The sequence below is a fragment of the Mesoplodon bidens genome, assembly GCF_964165515.1.
Source record: "Mesoplodon bidens genome assembly, chromosome: 4".
In the NCBI taxonomy this organism is placed as follows: Eukaryota; Metazoa; Chordata; class Mammalia; order Artiodactyla; family Ziphiidae; genus Mesoplodon; species Mesoplodon bidens.
In genome coordinates, this window is record NC_138160.1 from 111,470,871 (window position 1) to 111,491,321 (window position 20,451).

At 37.5% G+C, this 20,451-nt stretch overlaps 1 protein-coding gene across 6 annotated transcripts in view; it reads right to left on the reverse strand.

Moving 5' to 3' along the window:
• The window catches only part of RAPGEF6 (Rap guanine nucleotide exchange factor 6), a gene marked incomplete at its 3' end in the record, with an annotated part of 219,987 nt that overhangs the window by 179,178 nt on the left and 20,358 nt on the right, over nt 1–20,451 (reverse strand). For 5 of the 6 annotated variants that reach the window (XM_081232760.1, XM_081232762.1, XM_081232759.1 and 2 more), the window contains exons 2-4: nt 14,381–14,451; nt 13,383–13,439; nt 8,080–8,163 (exon numbers count right to left, since the gene is read on the reverse strand). The exons of the other annotated variant lie outside the window; for it this stretch is intronic. In XM_081232760.1, the coding sequence (XP_081088886.1) occupies nt 8,080–8,163; nt 13,383–13,439; nt 14,381–14,451 (212 nt within the window). The remainder of the gene's footprint in view (nt 1–8,079; nt 8,164–13,382; nt 13,440–14,380; nt 14,452–20,451) is intronic. 6 annotated transcript variants of the gene reach the window in all.

Genomic DNA, 20,451 nt, shown 5'->3' on the forward strand with positions numbered 1-20,451 from the left:
CAAAAACCAATTCTAAGTAGACTACAGTTCTAAATGTGAAAGGAAAACGAGAAAAATTCTAGAAAGTAAAAAAGGAAAATACCTTCATGATCTCAGCTACAGAAATATTTTTTAAGCAAAGAAGACAAAAAGGAAAAGACTGAATTGCTCTATTTAGAGTTAAGAACTTGTGCTCACCCAAAGACATTACTAAAAGAATAATACAAGGCACAGAGTAGGGAAAAGAAATGTGTAATATAAATAATCAAGCAAGAATTTTTATTCAGAATACACAAAGAATTTCCACATCTCAATAACAAAAATACAATGCATTAGAAAAATGAGGAACAGACTTGAAGAAGCACTTTACAAAAGAGGTTATTTAAATGAAAATGTACTCACTCATCAACAAGCAGTAATATGCAAAGCAAAACTAAGAGATACACACATACACACACACACACACACACACAACACACTCAACAGAATAACTGAAATTAAGCAGTCAAAAAAAATAAAAAGAATGACAATACTAAGTGTTGTTAAGGATGTGGAACAATAGGAATTCTCATGCACTGCTCCTGGGTGTGTAAACTGGTACATCCACTTTGGAATGCAACTTGCAATGAACAATTAAAGCTGAAAACAGGCACATCCTATAAGCCAACAATTTTCTGATAGGTATACCTACAGAAATGTAACATGTGCATCTAATGTACAAGAATGTTCACAGCTGCTTTGCTTTTAATAGCCCTCAACTATGGAAACAATGAAATACTCTATGAGAATGAACTAACTACATGCATAACACAGATGAATCTCATAAACATAACATTAGGCCAAAGAAGGCATATAAAAAGAATGGAAGAGTATATTCCTATTAAGTTCAAAAGTAACCAAAACTAAACTACAATACATATCCTCAGGCTAAAATTCTATAGCTATTCAAGATTGATTAAGATTTAGGAAAATGATGATCTTTGAGGGGAAAGCAAGAGAGTTGATTTGAGAAACGACAAGCAAGGATCCTTCCAGGGTGCTGACAAATTTCAATTTCTTGATCTGAGAGTAGTGATTAGGCAAATGTTCAATTTATACTGATGCATTAACATGTACATTTAGGTTATCTGCACTTTCCCCCATTTATTTCACAATAAAGGAGTTAAAACTACTGAATAAAGTTCCTACTTGGGTCAGAAATAGGAAAAATAAGAATATGTATTTGTTTTTGTTCATATATATTTAAAATATCTAGAAAGATATGTAAGACATTAATAAAAGTGGCTAGCTTTCTACACAGGTGGGTTGAATGGCATGGATAATAATAAAAGTGGGAATAATACTTCTTAAAGTACAACTTGTTATACTGTTTTGACTTTCGAACAGTACAAATTCATTACTTTGTCAAAAAAAATTATTCTAAAAATTACGTCTGTAGAAAAAGGACAATGCTATTTACAGTGCTGGTGAAAGGTGATTAACCCTTCCCAACCTCAATGACCAGAAGAGTGCCTGACACATGCAGGCACTCAATAAATATTTTCTAAATGAATTATCTCTCAGTGCTTGAGATATTCTGACTGAAATACCTGTTCCCTCCTTCTTTGCCGACCTAATCCTGCTTATCTGTAGAATCCATTTCCACAGTTGCCTCCCCAATAAAGTTTTCTTCTAGTGTCACACAACAAGGGCCCTTTTTAAAAAACAAAGCAGTCATCCCATTCCACCAAGTTAAGTCAGTCTTTTTTTCTTAATGCCAGTGTCTTACATGGAGATGACGATCAATGCTTATTTGCTGCATAAATGAATGTTTCAATCAACACACGCATTAAATTTTATTTAAAAATCACAGTATGGGACTTCCCTGATGGCGCAGTGGTTAAGAAGCTGCCTGCCAATGCAGGGGACACGGGTTCGAGCCCTGGTCCGGGAAGATCCCACATAATGCGGAGCGAATAAGCCCATGAGCCACAACTACTGAGCCGGCGCTCTAGGGCCCGTGAGCCACAACTACTGAGCCTGCATGCCACAACTACTGAAGCCCGGGCGCCTAGAGCCCATGCTCCGCAACAAAAGAAGCCATCGCAACAAGAAGCCCACGCACCACAACGATGAGTAGCCCCCCCCCACCACAACGAGAGAAAGCCCACACACAGCAACGAAGACCCAACGCAGCCAAAAATTTAAAAAATAAATTTATTTAAAATAAATAAATAAATAAAAATCACAGTAATGAAGTCCTTGTTTTATTGAGCTACACTGAAAATTTACGGTGACAAATAGAAAATGGACTCAATTCTAGAAAACACTAAATCCGTTTCAAAAGAAAGACAATGATATTTCAGATTTGATTTATTCCTTTTCTCCTTTGTTTATTGTAAACTGTAAAATATATATATTTTTTTTTTTTTTTTTTTTTTTTTTTTTTTTTGCAGTATGCGGGCCTCTCACTGTTGTGGCCTCTCCCGTTGCGGAGCACAGGCTCCGGACGCGCAGGCTCAGCGGCCATGGCTCACGGGGCCAGCCGCTCCGCGGCATGTGGGATCTTCCCAGACCGGGGAACGAACCCGTGTCCCCTGCATCGGCAGGCGGACTCTCAACCACTGCGCCACCAGGGAAGCCCTAAAATATATTTTATTAGTTTAAATTACATATAAAACTTCATTACAAGATAAGGGGCTGCACTTTAGATGCTTCATTAAAATATATGCAAACTAGAGTTTAGGTGATAAATGCTACAAAAATTCAAGGACCTGCCCCCTCAGTCAAATTTCTGGGAGTTCCATAATTTGGGGCATGACAACATATCACCTACAAGGTGTAGGTGAAATACAAGTTGCTGCACCTCATACCATCTAGCACAAAAGAAGAGGCACAATGTTTGGTTAGTTTTCTCAGATTCTGGAGGTAACATAAAGTGTGCTACTTTGACCCATCTTCAGAGTTGCCCATAAGGCTGCCGCCAAGTTCAGGACACCGTAGAAGCCACTCTACTACTTGGGCCTTATGATCCAGCATATCCAATGATGGATTATTTAGTGTTCACGGCAAATAGTGATATTCTAGGGAGTGTCTGACAAGCACTAATATAAGAATGACAGTGCAGGTCTCTAGAATTTCTGAAATATCCATGTTCTCTTCTGCAAATAATATTCTACTTTCCAGAAACAATTTCTGGCTTGCTACTGGGCATTGGTAGAGGCTGAATGCCTAACCATGGGACATCAGGTGACAATGCAGCCTGAACTTCCTATCATGAACTGCATTGCTAGCCGTAAGGGTTGGGCATGAGCAGTAGCAATCTATTATCAAATAAATATGGTATATAAGAGATCAAGTTTACCCAGGTCCAGAATAAGTTGCATGAGCAGGTAGCTCAGACTCCTTCAATACCAATTCCTGTTGCATTGCCTCCTCCACCTCAACCTGTGCCTATGCCCACCCAGGGAGTCCATTATGACCAAGTGACTGAAGAAGAAAAAACCTGAGCCTGTTTCACAGATGAGTCTGCACAACATGCTAGTACTACCCCAAAGTGGACAGCCCCACTCAAAGGTGACCCTGAAGGAAGGTAGTGAAGGAAAATCCTTCTAGGGAATAGAACTTCAAGCAATACATTTGGCTGTCCATTTTATCTGGATTGAGAGAGGCCAGAATTATTAGATCAATATCTAAACATTCATGGGGGCAGTTACTAATGGTTTGGTTGGATAGTCAGAGACCTGGAAGGAAAAGGACTGGAAGACTGGTAACAAGGAAGTCTGGGAAGAGGTATATGGAAGGACCTCTTTCAAAATGGATACAGACTTTGAAGATACCTGTGTCCCCTGTGAATGCACACAGGGCATCCACTGTAGAGGTAAACAAAATAACATGCTCTATGGATGTCAATCAAACTCTTTCTCCCCAGTCAGTGCTTGTTCAATGGGCCCACAAATGAAGTGGCTATTGTGACAGAGATGGAAAATATGCAGCGGCCAATGCTACTGCTGGGTACCTAATCTGCCAAGAGCAGAAACCAATACTGAGTCTCTGATATGGAAGCATTCCTCAGGAGGACTATTTAGTCAGCTAGAGGCAAATTATTTACACTGAACCTTTTCTATCATGGAGAAGGACTATATTTGTCCTCACTGGAACAGGCATATATTCTGGAAATGATCTGCCTTTCCTGCCCATAATGCTTCTGTCAGCACCACTATCCACAGGCTCACAAAATGCCTATCTATTGCCTCGGCACTCCAGACAGCATCATTTTCAATCAAGGTACTCATTTTGCAGCAGCAGAAGTACAGCAATGGTTTGTCTCCCCCAACAGCCAGAATACATGGGTCTGATATTCAAGGCGTGGAAATAGGAGCGGCTCTTCTCACTGTTATACTTAATAATTCATTCACAGAATTTTTACTTCCCCTCCCTAAAACTGTGAGCTCTGCTGGTTTTGATTCTTAGTCTTAGATTATGTCTAGCTATGGAAACACAGCAACGGTTCCACTGAATTAGAGACTTCCACCTGGCCGCTGAACCAAAAGGCAGGAAAAGGGGTTATTCTACTGGCCTGAGTGATTGATCCCAATCACCAAGGAGAAACTGAGTTGCTGCATACAATGGGGGCCAGGAGAACTACATCTGAAGCCCAGGGGTTTCATTTAGGCTCCTTGTAGTACTTTCAAGTCCGCTGTTAAAGGTTAATGGAAAACTAACGGCAACCAAAGACGGGGTGGGTAGGGTGGGCAGGATAATTAACGATCCTTCAGAAATGAAAGTTTTGTGCTCATCATCAAGTAAAGAACGCAGAACAGCTGAAATTCTGGCTGAGGCTGGAAGTACTGAATGGGTGGTGAAAAAAAGGAAGCGAGAGATACCAACTACGGGCTTGTGACCAGTTACAGAAACAAGGACTATATATTGTGTATATGTCTGGAGTTCTGTAAATGTTAACCATTTTCTTCTTCCTTCTCTTCCCCCTATTTACTTTATATATAAGTTGTTGGAGGTGAACTTTACAAAGTAGTTTGTAGTTAATAGAATATTCAGAGTACTGTGATGGAATATGTAATAAACAGCGAGTAATGACTGTTGGAACTGTGCATCTCCTTATTTTGGGGAGAGAGTAGGAACTTCTTTACTTATATGAATGATAGCTACATCTTGTTAGGTGGAAACAGAGTTGGATGGAAGCTCAAATGTGTTCAGAATGAAAACTGAGTAACCAAGAGAGTGGACTGTACCATTTATTTATTGCCTCTCAAGTTCAAATGTATTTGCTCTCAGTTTCAAATTTACTTTGTAATAAAGCATCTGGATTTAGTCAAGATTCTCCTTTGGCCAGCTGGAAATGTTAAAGCTCTGTCAGTAAAGGGTGCTAGTACAGGGACACCGCAGTAGGAAAGTATTCTTCGCTCTGTGGGGTATGTGAGCAAAGGGAGGTCCTATCTCCAGCCTCAGGGCCCATCTGCACCCTGGGCCGGGTGGGGGTGAGGGAGGATTTTATTGCTTACCAGTCCTGGTCAGAGGATCTCTTCCTGCCAGCCCTGACTCAATAACTGTGGACAGCTCTGGCCCAGGGCAACCAAGTGAACTTCTCCATTAGCTATTGGGCTACAAGTAACATATTCACCAACAAGTTCTGAATTTCAGTTTTGGGGAGAGGGCTCCCCTTTCAAGTTTGTTCCTTCCTTGGGTACTCTCTCCCTTAGTTCCTTTATCCTTCTTAGTACCTAACTTCTTAAAGTAGTTAATAATTCTTTAAACTGTCCCTGTTCAAATTACTGTTTGGTTTCTGTCTACTCACTGATAAGGGAGTAACAAATACCTTAATATCTAGAGAAATAGGCTGTATTTTTATAACCTAGAAAACCACTATTATTCCTTGTCTTATACTAGGTAGTGCTCATATCTGTTGATTACCATAATGATCATATCCCAACGCTATTATAATGAACAGAAGCCAAAAATTATTTGATGCTTAATATATGCTAAGCATTATTCTACGTATTTTATTTGTATTGACTCATTTAATCCTAACAATAACCTATTACAAGTATCTCTCCAACACAAAATATAAATCTCCTACCTAGGAACTGCTCTCTAAATAACGATTAAATAGACTTCTACAATCATGTTTGCTGTGAAGTTCATGATGGTTACAGTAAAGCATTCCATGACTTTATTGTTTTAAAATCTCATACTATCAGGAGTTCCCTGGCAGTCCAGTTGTTAGGACTTGGTGCTTTCACTGCCGTGGGCCTAGGTTCAATCCCTGGTCGGGGAACTAAGATCCCACAAGCTGAGTGGTACAGCTCAAAAAAAGAAAAAACAAAACAAAAAAAAACTCATACTATCAATTATTTAAAAGATAAACTTCATTGTCTCGATCACAAACTCATGGTGAATTATTGTGGCTGATTAATGGCTACATAAAGTCCTTGACTATTCCTAACAGCAGAAAAGGGTGATAAAGTATTCACAAGAATACTAATAATCTTAAAATATAACTGTAGTCAGTATCAGCCCAGCTTATTCTGTGTCAGTAGCTAACTCATTACAAATCACTAAAGTGACTTTCAGAAACAGTGGAAAGGAACAATACCCAAAAGGCTTAAATAACCAAGAACTATTATGTATTTCATTTGTAAAAACAGTCAACAATATGCTTTATACTACTAATCAAGAAGTATAGATTTCATTTAACCAAAAGTTGATGATATAAAGTTTTAAGAATAAAGACATGGCTTTAAAAATGGCATCAGGGCTTCCCTGGTGGCGCAGTGGTTGAGAATCTGCCTGCCAATGCAGGGAACATGGGTTCGAGCCCTGGTCTGGGAAGATCCCACATGCCGCGGAGCAACTAGCCCCGTGAGCCACAATTACTGAGCCTGCGCGTCTAGAGCCTGTGCTCTGCAACAAGAGAGGCCGCGATAGTGAGAGGCCTGCGCACCGCGATGAGGAGTGGCCCCCACTTGCCACAACTAGAGAGGGCCCTCGTACAGAAGCGAAGAGCCAACACAGCCATAAATAAATAAATAAATAAAATTTAAAAAAAAAAAAAAAAAAATGGCATCAAAACTGAGATGTCTCGTACCATCTGTCAAGTAGAATGTACCTTGATACTTAAATTTAATACTTTTGCAACTAAATTAATTTAGCTGCAATTAGAAGTCTTACCTTAAAAGCCTAAAAATCTCTTCTCAGCATTATTGGGAAAATCACCAAAAAATTACATTTTTATGTCACCAAATTATAATTTGAGGCCCCAAAATCTTAAGAATTACTAACAGACCAAATTCTCTAAGAATAGTATATCTGATCATCTTTCCCACCACTCTTCTTTTACCTAATAATTCTGATGGTGATAATTAACAATTACTTGTAACAGCCAGGCACTGTTCTAAGAACTCTCTCTCTATATATATATAAACTCATTTATTACTCAAAGCTGGCCTACGAAATACATCTTATTATTGTCCCTATTTTACAAATGAGGAAACCGAGGCACAAGGGGATTAAGTAATTTGTCCAAGAAGTATTATACAGTAGAGCAAAGACGTGAACTCAAGCAGTCTGGCTCTAGAATGTCAACTTTTACAGAGTTCCATTGAGAACTTTGAGTAGTAGCTTGCTATAACCTCATAAGGCACTTAAATAGGTTCTATTATTATCCTCTTACATACAAGAAAACTATAATTTGTCCAAAGTCATAAAACTAATAAGTGACAAAATCAGGATACTAGCCTAGTTCGCATTACTCTAAAAACCGATTTCTTAACTATAAAGATATATTGCCTCCCTATAACTAACAGCAATGAATGCAAAACCATCAGATAAATGAGATCAAATCTCACATACAACTAAAGATCAAATAGCAGTATAATATGCCATGGTGTAAACTATAGATTATACCCCCAAGAAATATGAAATATCAGTTGATTCCTGCTAAGTACTTCAAATAGTACCAAAAAGCAAGGACATTTCTAAAATGTATCACCTACTAAGAGAAAATACACATCTACATAAAAATAGTTTAACGTAAGAAATAAAATAACTAGTTGTAATGTAACTTTGCCTACCACATACACTAAGCAGCAAATGTAAACATACCTGCAAGGAGGCAAAACCATGGAGTCTTTCATAAGCACAGATCCAGAAAGCAGGATATACCAACATCTGGCAATAGTTTCTGAACTGTTTAAATGAATAAGTAAATAGATGAGTAAATAAATACACACATTCACATGTATATGGATTCAGTACAAAATACAAAACATGAAAAATATTCTAATATCATAAATCATTAAAAATTAACTCTCCTTGGAAATTTTGCCTGTTGCCTAAGGTTTCATACAGACCATGTTCATATCTTACATAATCACTAGCTTAAGATATAGGCTTCAGAAATGTATGTTTATTAGCTCTATCTTATTAATTTATATCAGTAACTTCCCATTCCTCATTTTTGTGTACTGGATCACCACATTTGATGAAGATTAACTTAAATATTGTACTACATGTGCATATTAAAAAATTCTATTTCTGGTAACTTTTATGTATATTACAAGTTTACTGTATATTAAAGACAATAATGTTTGGAATTCACAAGTTTATCGATGTTCCATCTTCACGTTCAACTATAATTTGGGTCTACCTCTTTCTCTTAAATTTTATTGACAGAAATACATTAAATGCCTACCCAATCTTTCACTTTACGTGTGTTTGAGGGATAAAAGAATATCAGATGACTTAAGTCCATCATCATTTTTAGTTCAGTTAAATCTCCAATGGAAACTGAGAATCTTGTTAGATGTTACTTTATAATCTAATCTTTTTCTCTTTCTCTCAAGTATTTTTAATTTACCATACCTAAAACTTCAATTAATTCCAATATGTAGACAATTTTAATTTTATAAAATAAACATTTCCTCTGAGCTGGAGAACTGTACATCTCTCTGGCTATCGACTTGACATGTTAGCTTGTATATCTAACACACAATTCAACCTCAACATGTTCAAAATCGACCTATCATTTCTTTCAAGCTTCATTTTTTTTGTTCTCAATGAATAGTACCATCCTCCACCCAGAAAACTAAGCCTCCAAACCACTCTACATAGCACCCAGGATGAGCTTTCTGGGTGAATCCTATTGCCTACCATAAGAAAAAAGTATCATCAAGTTTCCAGAAGATACTTTAAAGTTCTTTATATCCATCCCTTCCATCTTCACAGAAGGAAGATACAAATGGCTGAAAATCTCCTACTTAAGGTTCTTTGTTTGGAAATTTTACTTTCTAATTCTTTTGAAACATGACTTTTGTACAAGAAGGAATAAAATCAGTAAAAGAAAATTCTGCCCAAAATCAAGACAGAAGAAAGTTATGATTGGATGCTACCATAAGCCTCTAATTTTTATCTCACTTTGCTGAAACAGTCACAAAGTTGTCAGTAAATTCTACTACCAACGGAGGAGAAATCCTGAAATTCACTCCTACCACCAAGAGAGCCATGACAGCTCACGAATCAGAAACTGTTCAAACTTTGCAGAGAATTCCACTCTCAGAGCACAGTTTGGCAATGCATCTGATGAGTAAACATAAGGAAAGTGAAAGTCTTTTAACATGCGGCTATCTCCTTTCTCTTTGCAAGCAAATGAATCTAAGAATAATCTAGCCTAGAGAAGAGTGGCATATTTAATCTTGTCAGATCTTACTCCTTTCAAAGGCTTCACACTCCTCCTAAAATAAAGAACAAAAACTATTAAGGTGGTCTCCACCTGGCTCTCCACACCCCTCTCTTCCTGTTTCTTCCTCTCTGCTCATGGCACTGAACACAGTGGTTTATTTTCAATCTTTCTATCATCATGCTTCCCAGTTAAGATCAACTATACACATTCTTTTCTCTGCTTCCACTAATCTCTGAATTTAAACTCTTTACTTAATTAACTTCCACATTCATTTTTTAGAAATTCCTTTGTTTATGATTAGCCAAATACAGATTTGGGTAACTCTTTATATTAATTTTTAAACAGCTTAACTGAGGTATAATCAATATACCACAAACTCACTCATTTTAAGTGCACAATTCAATGACTTTTATGATATTGAAAAGAACTGTGCAAACATCACAAAGAGATCTCTTATGCCTCGTTTGCAGTCAATCCCTGCCCCAGGTAACCAATAACCTGCTCTGTCTCTATAGATTTGTCTTTCCTGGACAGTTCGTATAAATGGAATCATGTAATATGTGATGTTTCTATCTTGCTTCTTCCGTTTAGCATAATATGTTTGAGGTTTGTCCATGTTGTAGTGTGTAGCAGCATTTTATTCCCTTTTATTGCCAAATAGTATTCCACTATATAGATGCAGAGCATTTTATCTATCTATTCACTGAACAATTTAATTATTTCGAGTTTTAGGCTAGTATGAATAGTGCTACTAAGAACATCTATGTACAGTCTCTGCACGTGTTTTCATTTCTCTTGGGTAAATATGTAAAAGTGGAATTACTGGGTCATATGGTAAAATTTTAAGAAACTGCCAACCGTTTCCTAAAGTGGCTATATTTACATCTGTACCACAAATATATGACGATTCCAGGTGTCACCATATCCTCACCAACACTTGTTATGTCTAACTTTTAGACTGCAGATACTTTTTTTTTTAACATCTTTATTGGAGTATAATTGCTTTACAATGGTGTGTTAGTTTCCACTTTATAACAAAGTGAATTAGCTATACATATTTCCCCATATCTCCTCCCTCTTGCATCTCTCACCCTCTCTATTCCACCACTCTAGGTGGACACAAAGCACCGGGCTGATCTCCCTATGCTACGCGGCTGCTTCCCACTAGCTATCTATTTTACATTTGGTAGTGTATACATGTCCATGCCACTCTCTCACTTCGTCCCAGCATACACTTCCCCCTCCCATGTCCTCAAGTCCATTCTCTACATCTGCATCTTTATTCCTGTCCTGCCCCTAGGTTCTTCAGGACCTTTTTTTTTTTTTTTAGATTCCACATATATGTGTTAGCATACAGTATTTGTTTTTCTCTTTCTGACTTACTTCACTCTGTACGACAGACTCTAGGGTCCATCCACCTCACTACAAATAACTCAATTTTGTTTCTTTTTATGGCTGAGCAATATTCCATTGTATATATGTGCCACATCTTCTTTACCCTTGACTGCAGCTACTTTTTAAAATATATTTTTAATTGAAGTAACACTGGTTTACAACGTATGTTTCATATGTACAACATTATATTTCTACTTCTGTATAACCTATAGCATGCTCACTATCAAAAATTTAGTTTCCATCCATTTCCATACAGGTGATCCCCTCTACCCATTTCGCACACCTGCCACTGTAGCTATTATGGGTGTAAAGTGAATATCTCATTAATTTTTGTGTGTGGTGTAAGATAAAAATCTAAATTAAGTTTCTGCATATAAATACTCAATCAACCCAGCACCATTTGTTGAAAAAACTATGCTTTCCCAATTGAAATGCTTTAGTACCTTCATCAAAAATAAACTGTTCACTGGTGGTTCCTTTTTAATACTCAGTTGTGTTATACCCACATTGTGTGCACATCTTAGCTACACAGCTACAAGGCCATTAAAAAAACACACACACAGAAACTGTTTATAAATATAAGGGTTTATTTATGGGTTCTCAATTCTGTTCCACTTATCTATAAATCTATACTTTTCCTTGATAGCACTTAAATATGTGTAGCTATTTTAATTAACTTTCTCTCCCCCACTATACAATAAACTCATAAGGACAAATCCCGTGTCTTCCCACCACTCTACAACAGGCTAAGCATAGTGTATAGCAGACAAACATTTAATAGTAAGTGAATGAATCAACAAATGAACAAATAAAGCTATTAAAATCCATGAATCCAGTAAATACTTAGAAATAATGACAAACGCAGGGTGCAATGAAACACTGAAGTTAATACCATTTCTCTATACCAGCTTCATATATATAATAAAAGAGATCACTGTTGCCAAAATTTTTGGAAGAAAAACAGAGAAGAATATCTTCATAATCTTGAGGAAGGGAAAGATTTTGTTTTTTTAAACAGGACATGAGAAGCACTAATCACAAGCGGAAAAATTGAGAAAGTAAGAAATTTCTTCTCTTCAAAAGATGCCATTAATAGAGTAAAAAAAGCAAGCCACACAGTGGGAGAAGATATTCACAACTTATGTACCCAACAAAGGACTCAGATATAGAATTCACAAAAATTTTCTACAAATCAATAGAAATAAGATAGTCCAACTAAAAAATGGTCAAAAACTTGAATCAGGAGATCATAAAAGAGCTATCCAAATAGCCTATAAAAACATGAAAATCATTCATCATCATTAGTAAGCAGGTAAACAAAAAACAAAATCACGAGATAAAATGAAATAAATATTTTAGATTCTAATGTTAAAATCTCCTGGGACTTCCCTAGTGGCACAGTGGTTGAAAGTCCGCCTGCCAATGAAGACGACACGGGTTCGATCCCTGGTCCAGCAAGATCCCACATGCCGCAGAGCAACTAAGCCCGTGCGCCACAGCTACTGGGCCTGAGCTCTAGAGACCATGAGCCACAACTACTGAAGCCCGCGTGTCTAGAGCCCATGCTCCGCAAAAAGAGAGGCCACCACAATGAGAAGCCCACACACCGCAACAAAGAGTAGCCCCTGCTTGCTGCAACTAGAGAGGGCCTGCACTCAGCAACGAAGACCCAACGCTGCCAAAACTAAATAAATAAAATAAATAAATTTATTTTAAAAAAATCTCCTAAATTTGAGCATGTGCATTTCCAATGCTTTTATTCCTAAGAATATTCCCAAGAAGAATGAGTAAATAGAGGTACAAAGACACATGAATAAAATAGTCATAGAAACTTACTATTCATAATAGGGAAAAACTGGAAACAACCCAAATTATTTAATAGTGGGAAGGATAAACAAATTATGTTATTTTCACATAACTGTATACTGTAAAACACTGAAAAAGAATGAATGCAAAAACATGGAAGAATCTCCAACATTTGTGAAGTATAAAAAGCCTGACCAACAGATTTTATCTATATGAAATTCACAGAGACAAAACTAATCTAAGGTGACAGACATCAGAACTAGATTACCTTTCCAAGACAGCTGACTAGAGCCTTCTGAAGAGCTGATATGTTCTACATATTCACTGCATAGTAGTTACACAGGTGTACATATTTATTAAACTTCGTTGCACTGTACAACTTCTGTGAGCCCTATGTATATTATATTTCACAGTTTAGGAATATATTTCAATCTCCTCTACAGAAACTGTTCCAGAATCAAATGAATTTCAATGCTAACAATCTAAATTTTAAACATTAATTTAAGCTAATTATGGAAATACTTACCAAAAAAGAACTTGATTGCCACTGTATCTCTCATAGCGTGCTCTTGCAGACATTAATCTAAAATATTTTTTAAAAAGTAAAAATTTTTTAAATTATTTTATTTGAATTGTTTCAAAAATTGTTATAATTACAACAGAAAATGATCAGATCTATCACTAAATTTTTCACTAGAGTTTAAAAATATAATCACACACACACAAATCTGTTGAATATAAATTTGCTTGCATTTAAAAATACTTTACTACTAATGCTCTAGTTTTTTCTTTCTTCTTGATACACTTACTTGACATATACTAATATCTAAATTATGTTACACAGAAAACAGAAAATAATAAATTCCAAACAATTATATTTAGAATCTGGTCCATAGCCAGAAACTTAAAGAATAGCCAGAAAAAGTGATGAGTAAGCTGGTCATGGAAGAAAAACACAGTTTAATTAAAATATTATGCAAAGTTATAATAGTTAGTGCTTATAGCACTCAAAAGTATTTTTACAAATATAATCACAATGATACAAGGTAGCAGGAGAGAAAACTCATTTTACAGAATAGAAAAATGAGGTTCGGAAAGCTTATGGGTACTGTCCATAGGAGCTTATGCCAAATCAAGAGTCTTGCTCCTTCCACTTTAATGTAACACTACATCATACCATGTCCATCTCAAGCATTTGATACAATAAATATCAATACAAACTACAAAGAGAAAGTTCTGTTTTCACTAGCTAGCACTGCACTTTGCCTTAAATATTCTCATTTAATCCTCAAAATGCTGTAACAAAGGTAATCTTTTTATCCCTATTTTATGGAAGACAAAACTGCAGCTTAGATGTTAAGACTTGCTCAAAGTCCCAGGGCTAAGGAAAACTGGAATGAGAAAGGCCCATTTCTTTGCATATCCTATAAAAAGCCCCTAAATGATTTGGTCCCTGCAACTATCTATCCAAACTCATTTGAATAACTCCTTAGCACATGCTCTTAAATACAGCATCACACTTACCTAAGCTGATGTTCCCTGAGATTTGATAATATTTCCATTCCATGAAGATAAGAATAAATAGTATTTAAGTCCTGTAGAACAGAAAAGATTTTAGATTAATTTTCAAATATACTTTTTAAAATATAATGATATCCCACAATTCTGATTTTAAGCAAACAACCATTTATGACACAACTGTTAACTACAGAAGAGTCACAAAATCTCTGAATTACAATAGATCTGAAAAGGTTTAGAAGAGTTTCCTCAACCCACACAGGAACCCCTCCTCAGCATGGCTGACAACCTCCACTCAAACAATGCCAGAAATCAAAAACTCATTATTTCATATAAAAGTCTATTTCATTTCTAAACAGATACAATCTTTCTTCTTTAGTGACCTCCAAATATTTGAAAACAGTTATCTTCTCTTCTTATAAGTCTTTTTTTTTTCCCTCCAGATAACAAAGTCTAAATATTTGCAGGTTCCAGATCTTTAGGCATCCTAACTGATCTCCTCTGGAGATGATTCTGTTTGTCAATATTCCTCTTAAAATATGATTTTCTAAAAAAAACTCTTTTCAAACAGACTCAAGGTGGTATTAATCTACCACTAAACAAAACTGACGTCCAATGGGACAATGCTATTGTTCACTCTCTGGGGAGTGGGGAACATTTCTCTAGCCCTCATTCAGATAATTAGATATTAATAAACCCAGGTTAATAAAGTATAGTAGCATAGTATAACCTCAGCTAAGAGCAATGGCATAGCAAAAGGAAAATGTGGAAGCAAGGAACATTCCTGACAGAAAAAAGTATTTTACCACAGAATGTTGGTGCACGGTGATTATAAAGAAGCTTAAATTCTCTATGTAAAATTTACCTCCTTATTCTCTTACAAGGAGTAATGCCTTTATACCAGGACCGACTGCTCCCAAACACTACTCTCTTTGATATATAACAAGAGAATTACCAAATGACAGAGAGAAAAAAAGAAAAGACACATAAGACAACCTTTTTCTCCAATATGCTACTAAGACAACAAGGAAGCTCTAAGAAAAAAAGAAATAATCTCTGATTCCAAAGCTTACAACTGCCAATTAACCATGATGGATTCAATGACCACACACATCTCTGCTAAATCCTTACCAAAATAAGGGGGAAAAAGATTTTTAAGTATATATATATAAAGAAATGAATAGATTAAAAGAGGAAACCACAGCAAATGAGTCTATAGACCTAAAAATGGTCTATAAAATTCTATAAGACAGCAAATGGAGCAGTGATATGATAAACTGTACTTCCAGAGAGGGCTACAATGATATGTCTTATGCCATATGCTCTTTTGCAATGAGACCTTGTCACTCCCTCATCAAAAGTTAGGAATCTAGGTGCCCTCCGCATGGCTCTGGGTTGGTCCTGTGATTTGTTCTGACCAAAAGAATGTGCCAAAAGTGAGGTCATGTAACTTCTAAGATTCAAATACCCTGAGAGTACCAATGTTGTGAGGAAGCCCAAAATAGCCTCATTGAAAGAGAAAGGCCACATGAAACAGCACCAAGGAACCGGATATGTGATTCCTTCTTAGACCAGACCAGCTACCAGCTGAATGGAACTAAGAGAATGATCCAAGTCGAGGTTCTGTGGGGCAAAAGAAACAACCTCCTAGCCAAAACTTTGAGTTGAGGTCAGAAACAGAGTCCTGGAAAAAGTCTGGCTCATAGTGAACTCATTGAGCCTGCAGACCCACCTAATAGTCTTGTCTCTCTCCACTCCCCAAGTTTATAACTAGAATTTATTTATCTGGCAGTTAGAATAACTCCCACAAAGGAACCTATGTGGTAAAAGCTGTCATAGTGGAAAAAGTCAAGTGGAAACCTCTGAAATTGCCCCATTCCCCAGAACAAGATACTAAATAAAAGACAATATTGCTTTTCCAAAGAGGCAAAGAAGCAAAGACTAGGGCCGCCAGTAAAGGCTTAAAAGTATGCAGGGGATGGGCTTCCCTGGTGGCGCAGTGGTTGAGAGTGAGCCTGCCGATGCAGGGGACACGGGTTCGTGCCCTGGTCTGGGAAGATCCCACATGCCGCGGAGCGGCTAGGCCCATGAGCCACGGCCGCTGAGCCTGCACGTCCGGAGCCTGTGCTCCGCAATGGGAGAGGCCACAACAGTGAGAGGCCTGCGTACTGCAAAAAAAAAAAAAAAAAAAAAAAAAAAAAGGTATGCAGGGGTGACAGCCCTTCTCATGCATCATCTGCAAAAATCAGACGGATCCTAGAAAATGACTACAGACTGTCACAGACTTAACCAAATTTTAGCTCTGGGCACAGCTGCAAGTCCCAGACACAATATTGTTGAAGGAATGATTAATTAAGCTTCAGGTATTGATTTGGTGAATGTATTCTTTGCCATTCCAGTTACTAAAGTAAAAAATACAAGAAACAGTTGGCAGTTGTGCAGGACAATATTAACTTACAGTTTTGCCTAAGGGCTATTGCAACTTTCTCAGTCTCTACCATAATATAACCTGAAGCCATCTAGACCACCTGACACAATACATATGTATTTTGCTGACTGAACAGAATGAACAAGAGAATGAGCAAGGAGTGGCTGGTACCCTGGAGTCTTGGGTAACACACTTGAACTCCTGGAAGTGAGATATTAACTCTATGAGGGCTCAAAGACTTGCCATTTTAACGTTTTCAGGGGTGCAGTGTCAGGAGCATTACAAAACATCCCTTCCAAAGTAAAAGACAAACTTTTGAGACTTCAGCTTTCATTCAAGATGGAATAAGAGGGACTGGACTTACCTTCCATCTAAAACAACTAAAAATCATAATAAATAAATGAAACATTTTCCAACAGGTAAGACATTACGAAAAAAAGACAGTGGCATTTGAGAGAGGGGAAACGAATTAGGTGATTCATATAATTATCACACCTTACTGCCTGGTGGTATCTTGAGAAGAAGTAGCTGGCCACCTGCAGAGTAGAAGGTAGCTCAAGTTTGCAGAGCCGGACAAAGAGAGCGCATACTACACAGAAAAGAATGTTCTGAAAACCTACAGAAGGTCTCACTTGAGTCTAGGTTGAGTACTGATCTTTCCATGTACATGAAGAAATACCTGAACTCAGGGAAGGAACCATCTGAAAAGATTAGAGTAGTGGTCCTCAATCAAGACTGATTTTGCCCCCTGGGTGACATAGTGATATCTGGAGACATTTGGGGTTGTCATAATTTTCAGAGGGGAAGGCGGGGCAATACTAGCATCATGTGACTATAAGCCAGAGATGCTACTAAATATCCTATGATGCCCAAGACAAGCCCCCAGAATAAAGGATTCTCTGGGCCAAAACATCAACAGTTTTGAGGTTTAAACTTCTTGGATTAAAGGGAACAATACCCAAAACTCACACAGGGACCAGAAGAGTTATTATTCCCACCAGGGAGAGTGGAAAAATCTCATAATTCAGAATGCATTTAGTAGAGTACTCAAAAGCCTTTGGATTCAGTACTGGGCAAAATTAACACTGCACTAAATGCTACTCTGGTGCTACGTAGCATAGCTCAAAAAAGAGCCCCAAAGGGTCACATGATTTCCAAATTACCTGTGTCCCAGAAGAATATTTACAGGAAATAAAATATACCCAGCACATAAAAAAGTAAAATTCACAATCTCTGGTACTCCATTAAAAATCACCAGGCGTGAAAAGAAACAGGAAAAATGACCCATAAGGAGAAGAGAAAAAATCAAAACCAACTCAGTAATTACCAGATAACAGAATTAGTACAAAAAGACATTTAAAAACTTATTGAAACTGTATTCCATGTGTTCAAGAAAATATAGAAAAGATTAACTATATAAGAAGGGGCACTAAAAACAAATTCCAGAGATGAAAACAACACTGAGATGTAAAACACACTGGATGGGATAAGTGGCACATTAAGACATTGTAGAAGAAAAAATTTAAAAACTTAAAGACACAAAAATAGAAATAAAAAATAAAATACATGGGGGAAGGAGATCAAGATGGTGGAGTAGGAGGATTCAGAGCTCACCTCCTCCAATGAGCACATCAAAAATACATCTATTGTACGTGTGGAGCAACTCTCACTGAAAACAAACTGGAGACTGGCAGAAAGGCTCTTATACAACCAAGGCTGTAATGAAAGATCCACATGAAATCAGGTAAGAAAAGAGGAGAAGCAATCAGGTGAGGACCTGTGCCCCTAGGAGGGGACACAGCAGAGGAGGGGGACTGCATGGGCTCAGAGACCCTCCCCAAACAGTGAGGGGTGTGAACCACATATTAGGAAACCCAGCCCTGGGGTCCAACACCAGAAAGATAAGTCCTCTTGGCTGACTTGAAGACCACTGGGACTAGCAAGGGGGCTGTGAGAAATCTAGACGTTGCTAGTGAAGAGCACCCACATGCTTGGTTTCTCTCAAAACAGGGTGGAGAAAGCAACTGAAAATGCCAGGTACTCTAGCTGGCTTCCTGCATCTGCCCAAACGTGCACCCTGGCTCATGCTGAGGGCCGCTTCAGCCCCTCTTGCTCCATGGCACAGCTCCCCACTAGGGTGAAGGCTGCCATAGTCAAGTAGAGTAGACAGCTGTGGCAGACAGAGCCAGCTCAGACCCAGCACTGCATCTGAATGGGGTGAGGGCAACCATTACTGGCATTCGTGGGGACAGCAGATCAGAAGCAGTCTGGAACTCCAGTGTGCTGGGACTGCCCCAGTGTGCACCTTGAACCACATCGACTGCCCACTCTGGCCTCTCATGGTCCAGCACTGCTACCCTCTGGGGGCGAAAATGCCGAGGTTGCTGGGTGGGGGGGGCGCTGAGCATACACTTAGAGAAAATGGAACCAGCTCAGACCTAACCTTCATGACTTCTGCTCTCGAACCTTGGAAACTTGGGACAAGGATGCCAATTCCTGACACTTGTATTTAACATAGTACTGGAAGTCGTAGTCACAGCAATCAGACAAGAAAAAAAGACATAAAAGGCATCTAAATTGGAAGAGAAGAAAAACTGTCACTATTTGCAGATGATGTCATATTTTATATAGAAAACTCTATAAAATTTCCACTAAAAAACTATTAGAATAAATGAATTCAATAGAGTTGCAGAATATAAGATTAATATACAGAAATCTGTGGATTTTCTATATACTAATAATAATGAACTATCAGAAAGAGAAAGCAAGAAAACAATTGCATTTGAAACTGCATGAAAAGAATAAAATATCTAAGAATAAACTTGACCAAGGAGGTGAAAGACCCATACGCTGAAAACTATAACACTGATAAAGGAAACTGAAGATGATATAAAGAAATGGAAAGATATCCTGTACTCATGGACTGGAAAAATTAATATTGTTAAAATGTCCATACTGCCCAAAGCAATCTACAGATTTAATACAATCCCTATCAAAATACCGATGACATTTTTCACAGAACTAGAACAAATAATCCTAAAACTTATATGGAACCACAAAAAAACCTGAATAGCCAAAGCAACCTTGAGAAAAAGAACAAAGCTTGAGGTATCATGCTCCCTCACTTCAGATTATACTATAAAGTAACAGTAATCAAAACAGGATGATACTGGCTCAAAAAAAGGACACATAGATCAATGAAATGGAATAGAGAGCCCAAAAATAAACCCACATACCTATGGTCAATTAATCTAAGTCAAAGGGGGCAAGAATATTCAATGGGGAAAAGACAATCTCTTCAGTAAGTCATGCTGAGAAAACTGGACAGCTACATGTAAAAGAATGAGATTAGGACATTTCCTCACACCATATACAAAAATAAACTCAAAATGGATTAAAGACCTAACTGTAAGACCTGAAACCATAAACTCCTAGAAGAGAACATAGGCAGAACACTCTGACATAAATCACAGCAATATTTTTTTTGTATCCTAAGGCAACAGAAACATAAGCAAAAATAAACAAATGGGACCTAATTAGACATAAGAGCTTTTGCACAGCAAAGGAAACCATCGACAAAACAAAAAGACAATTGACTGCTGAATGAAAGAAAATATCTACAAATGATATGACCAACAAGGGGTTAATA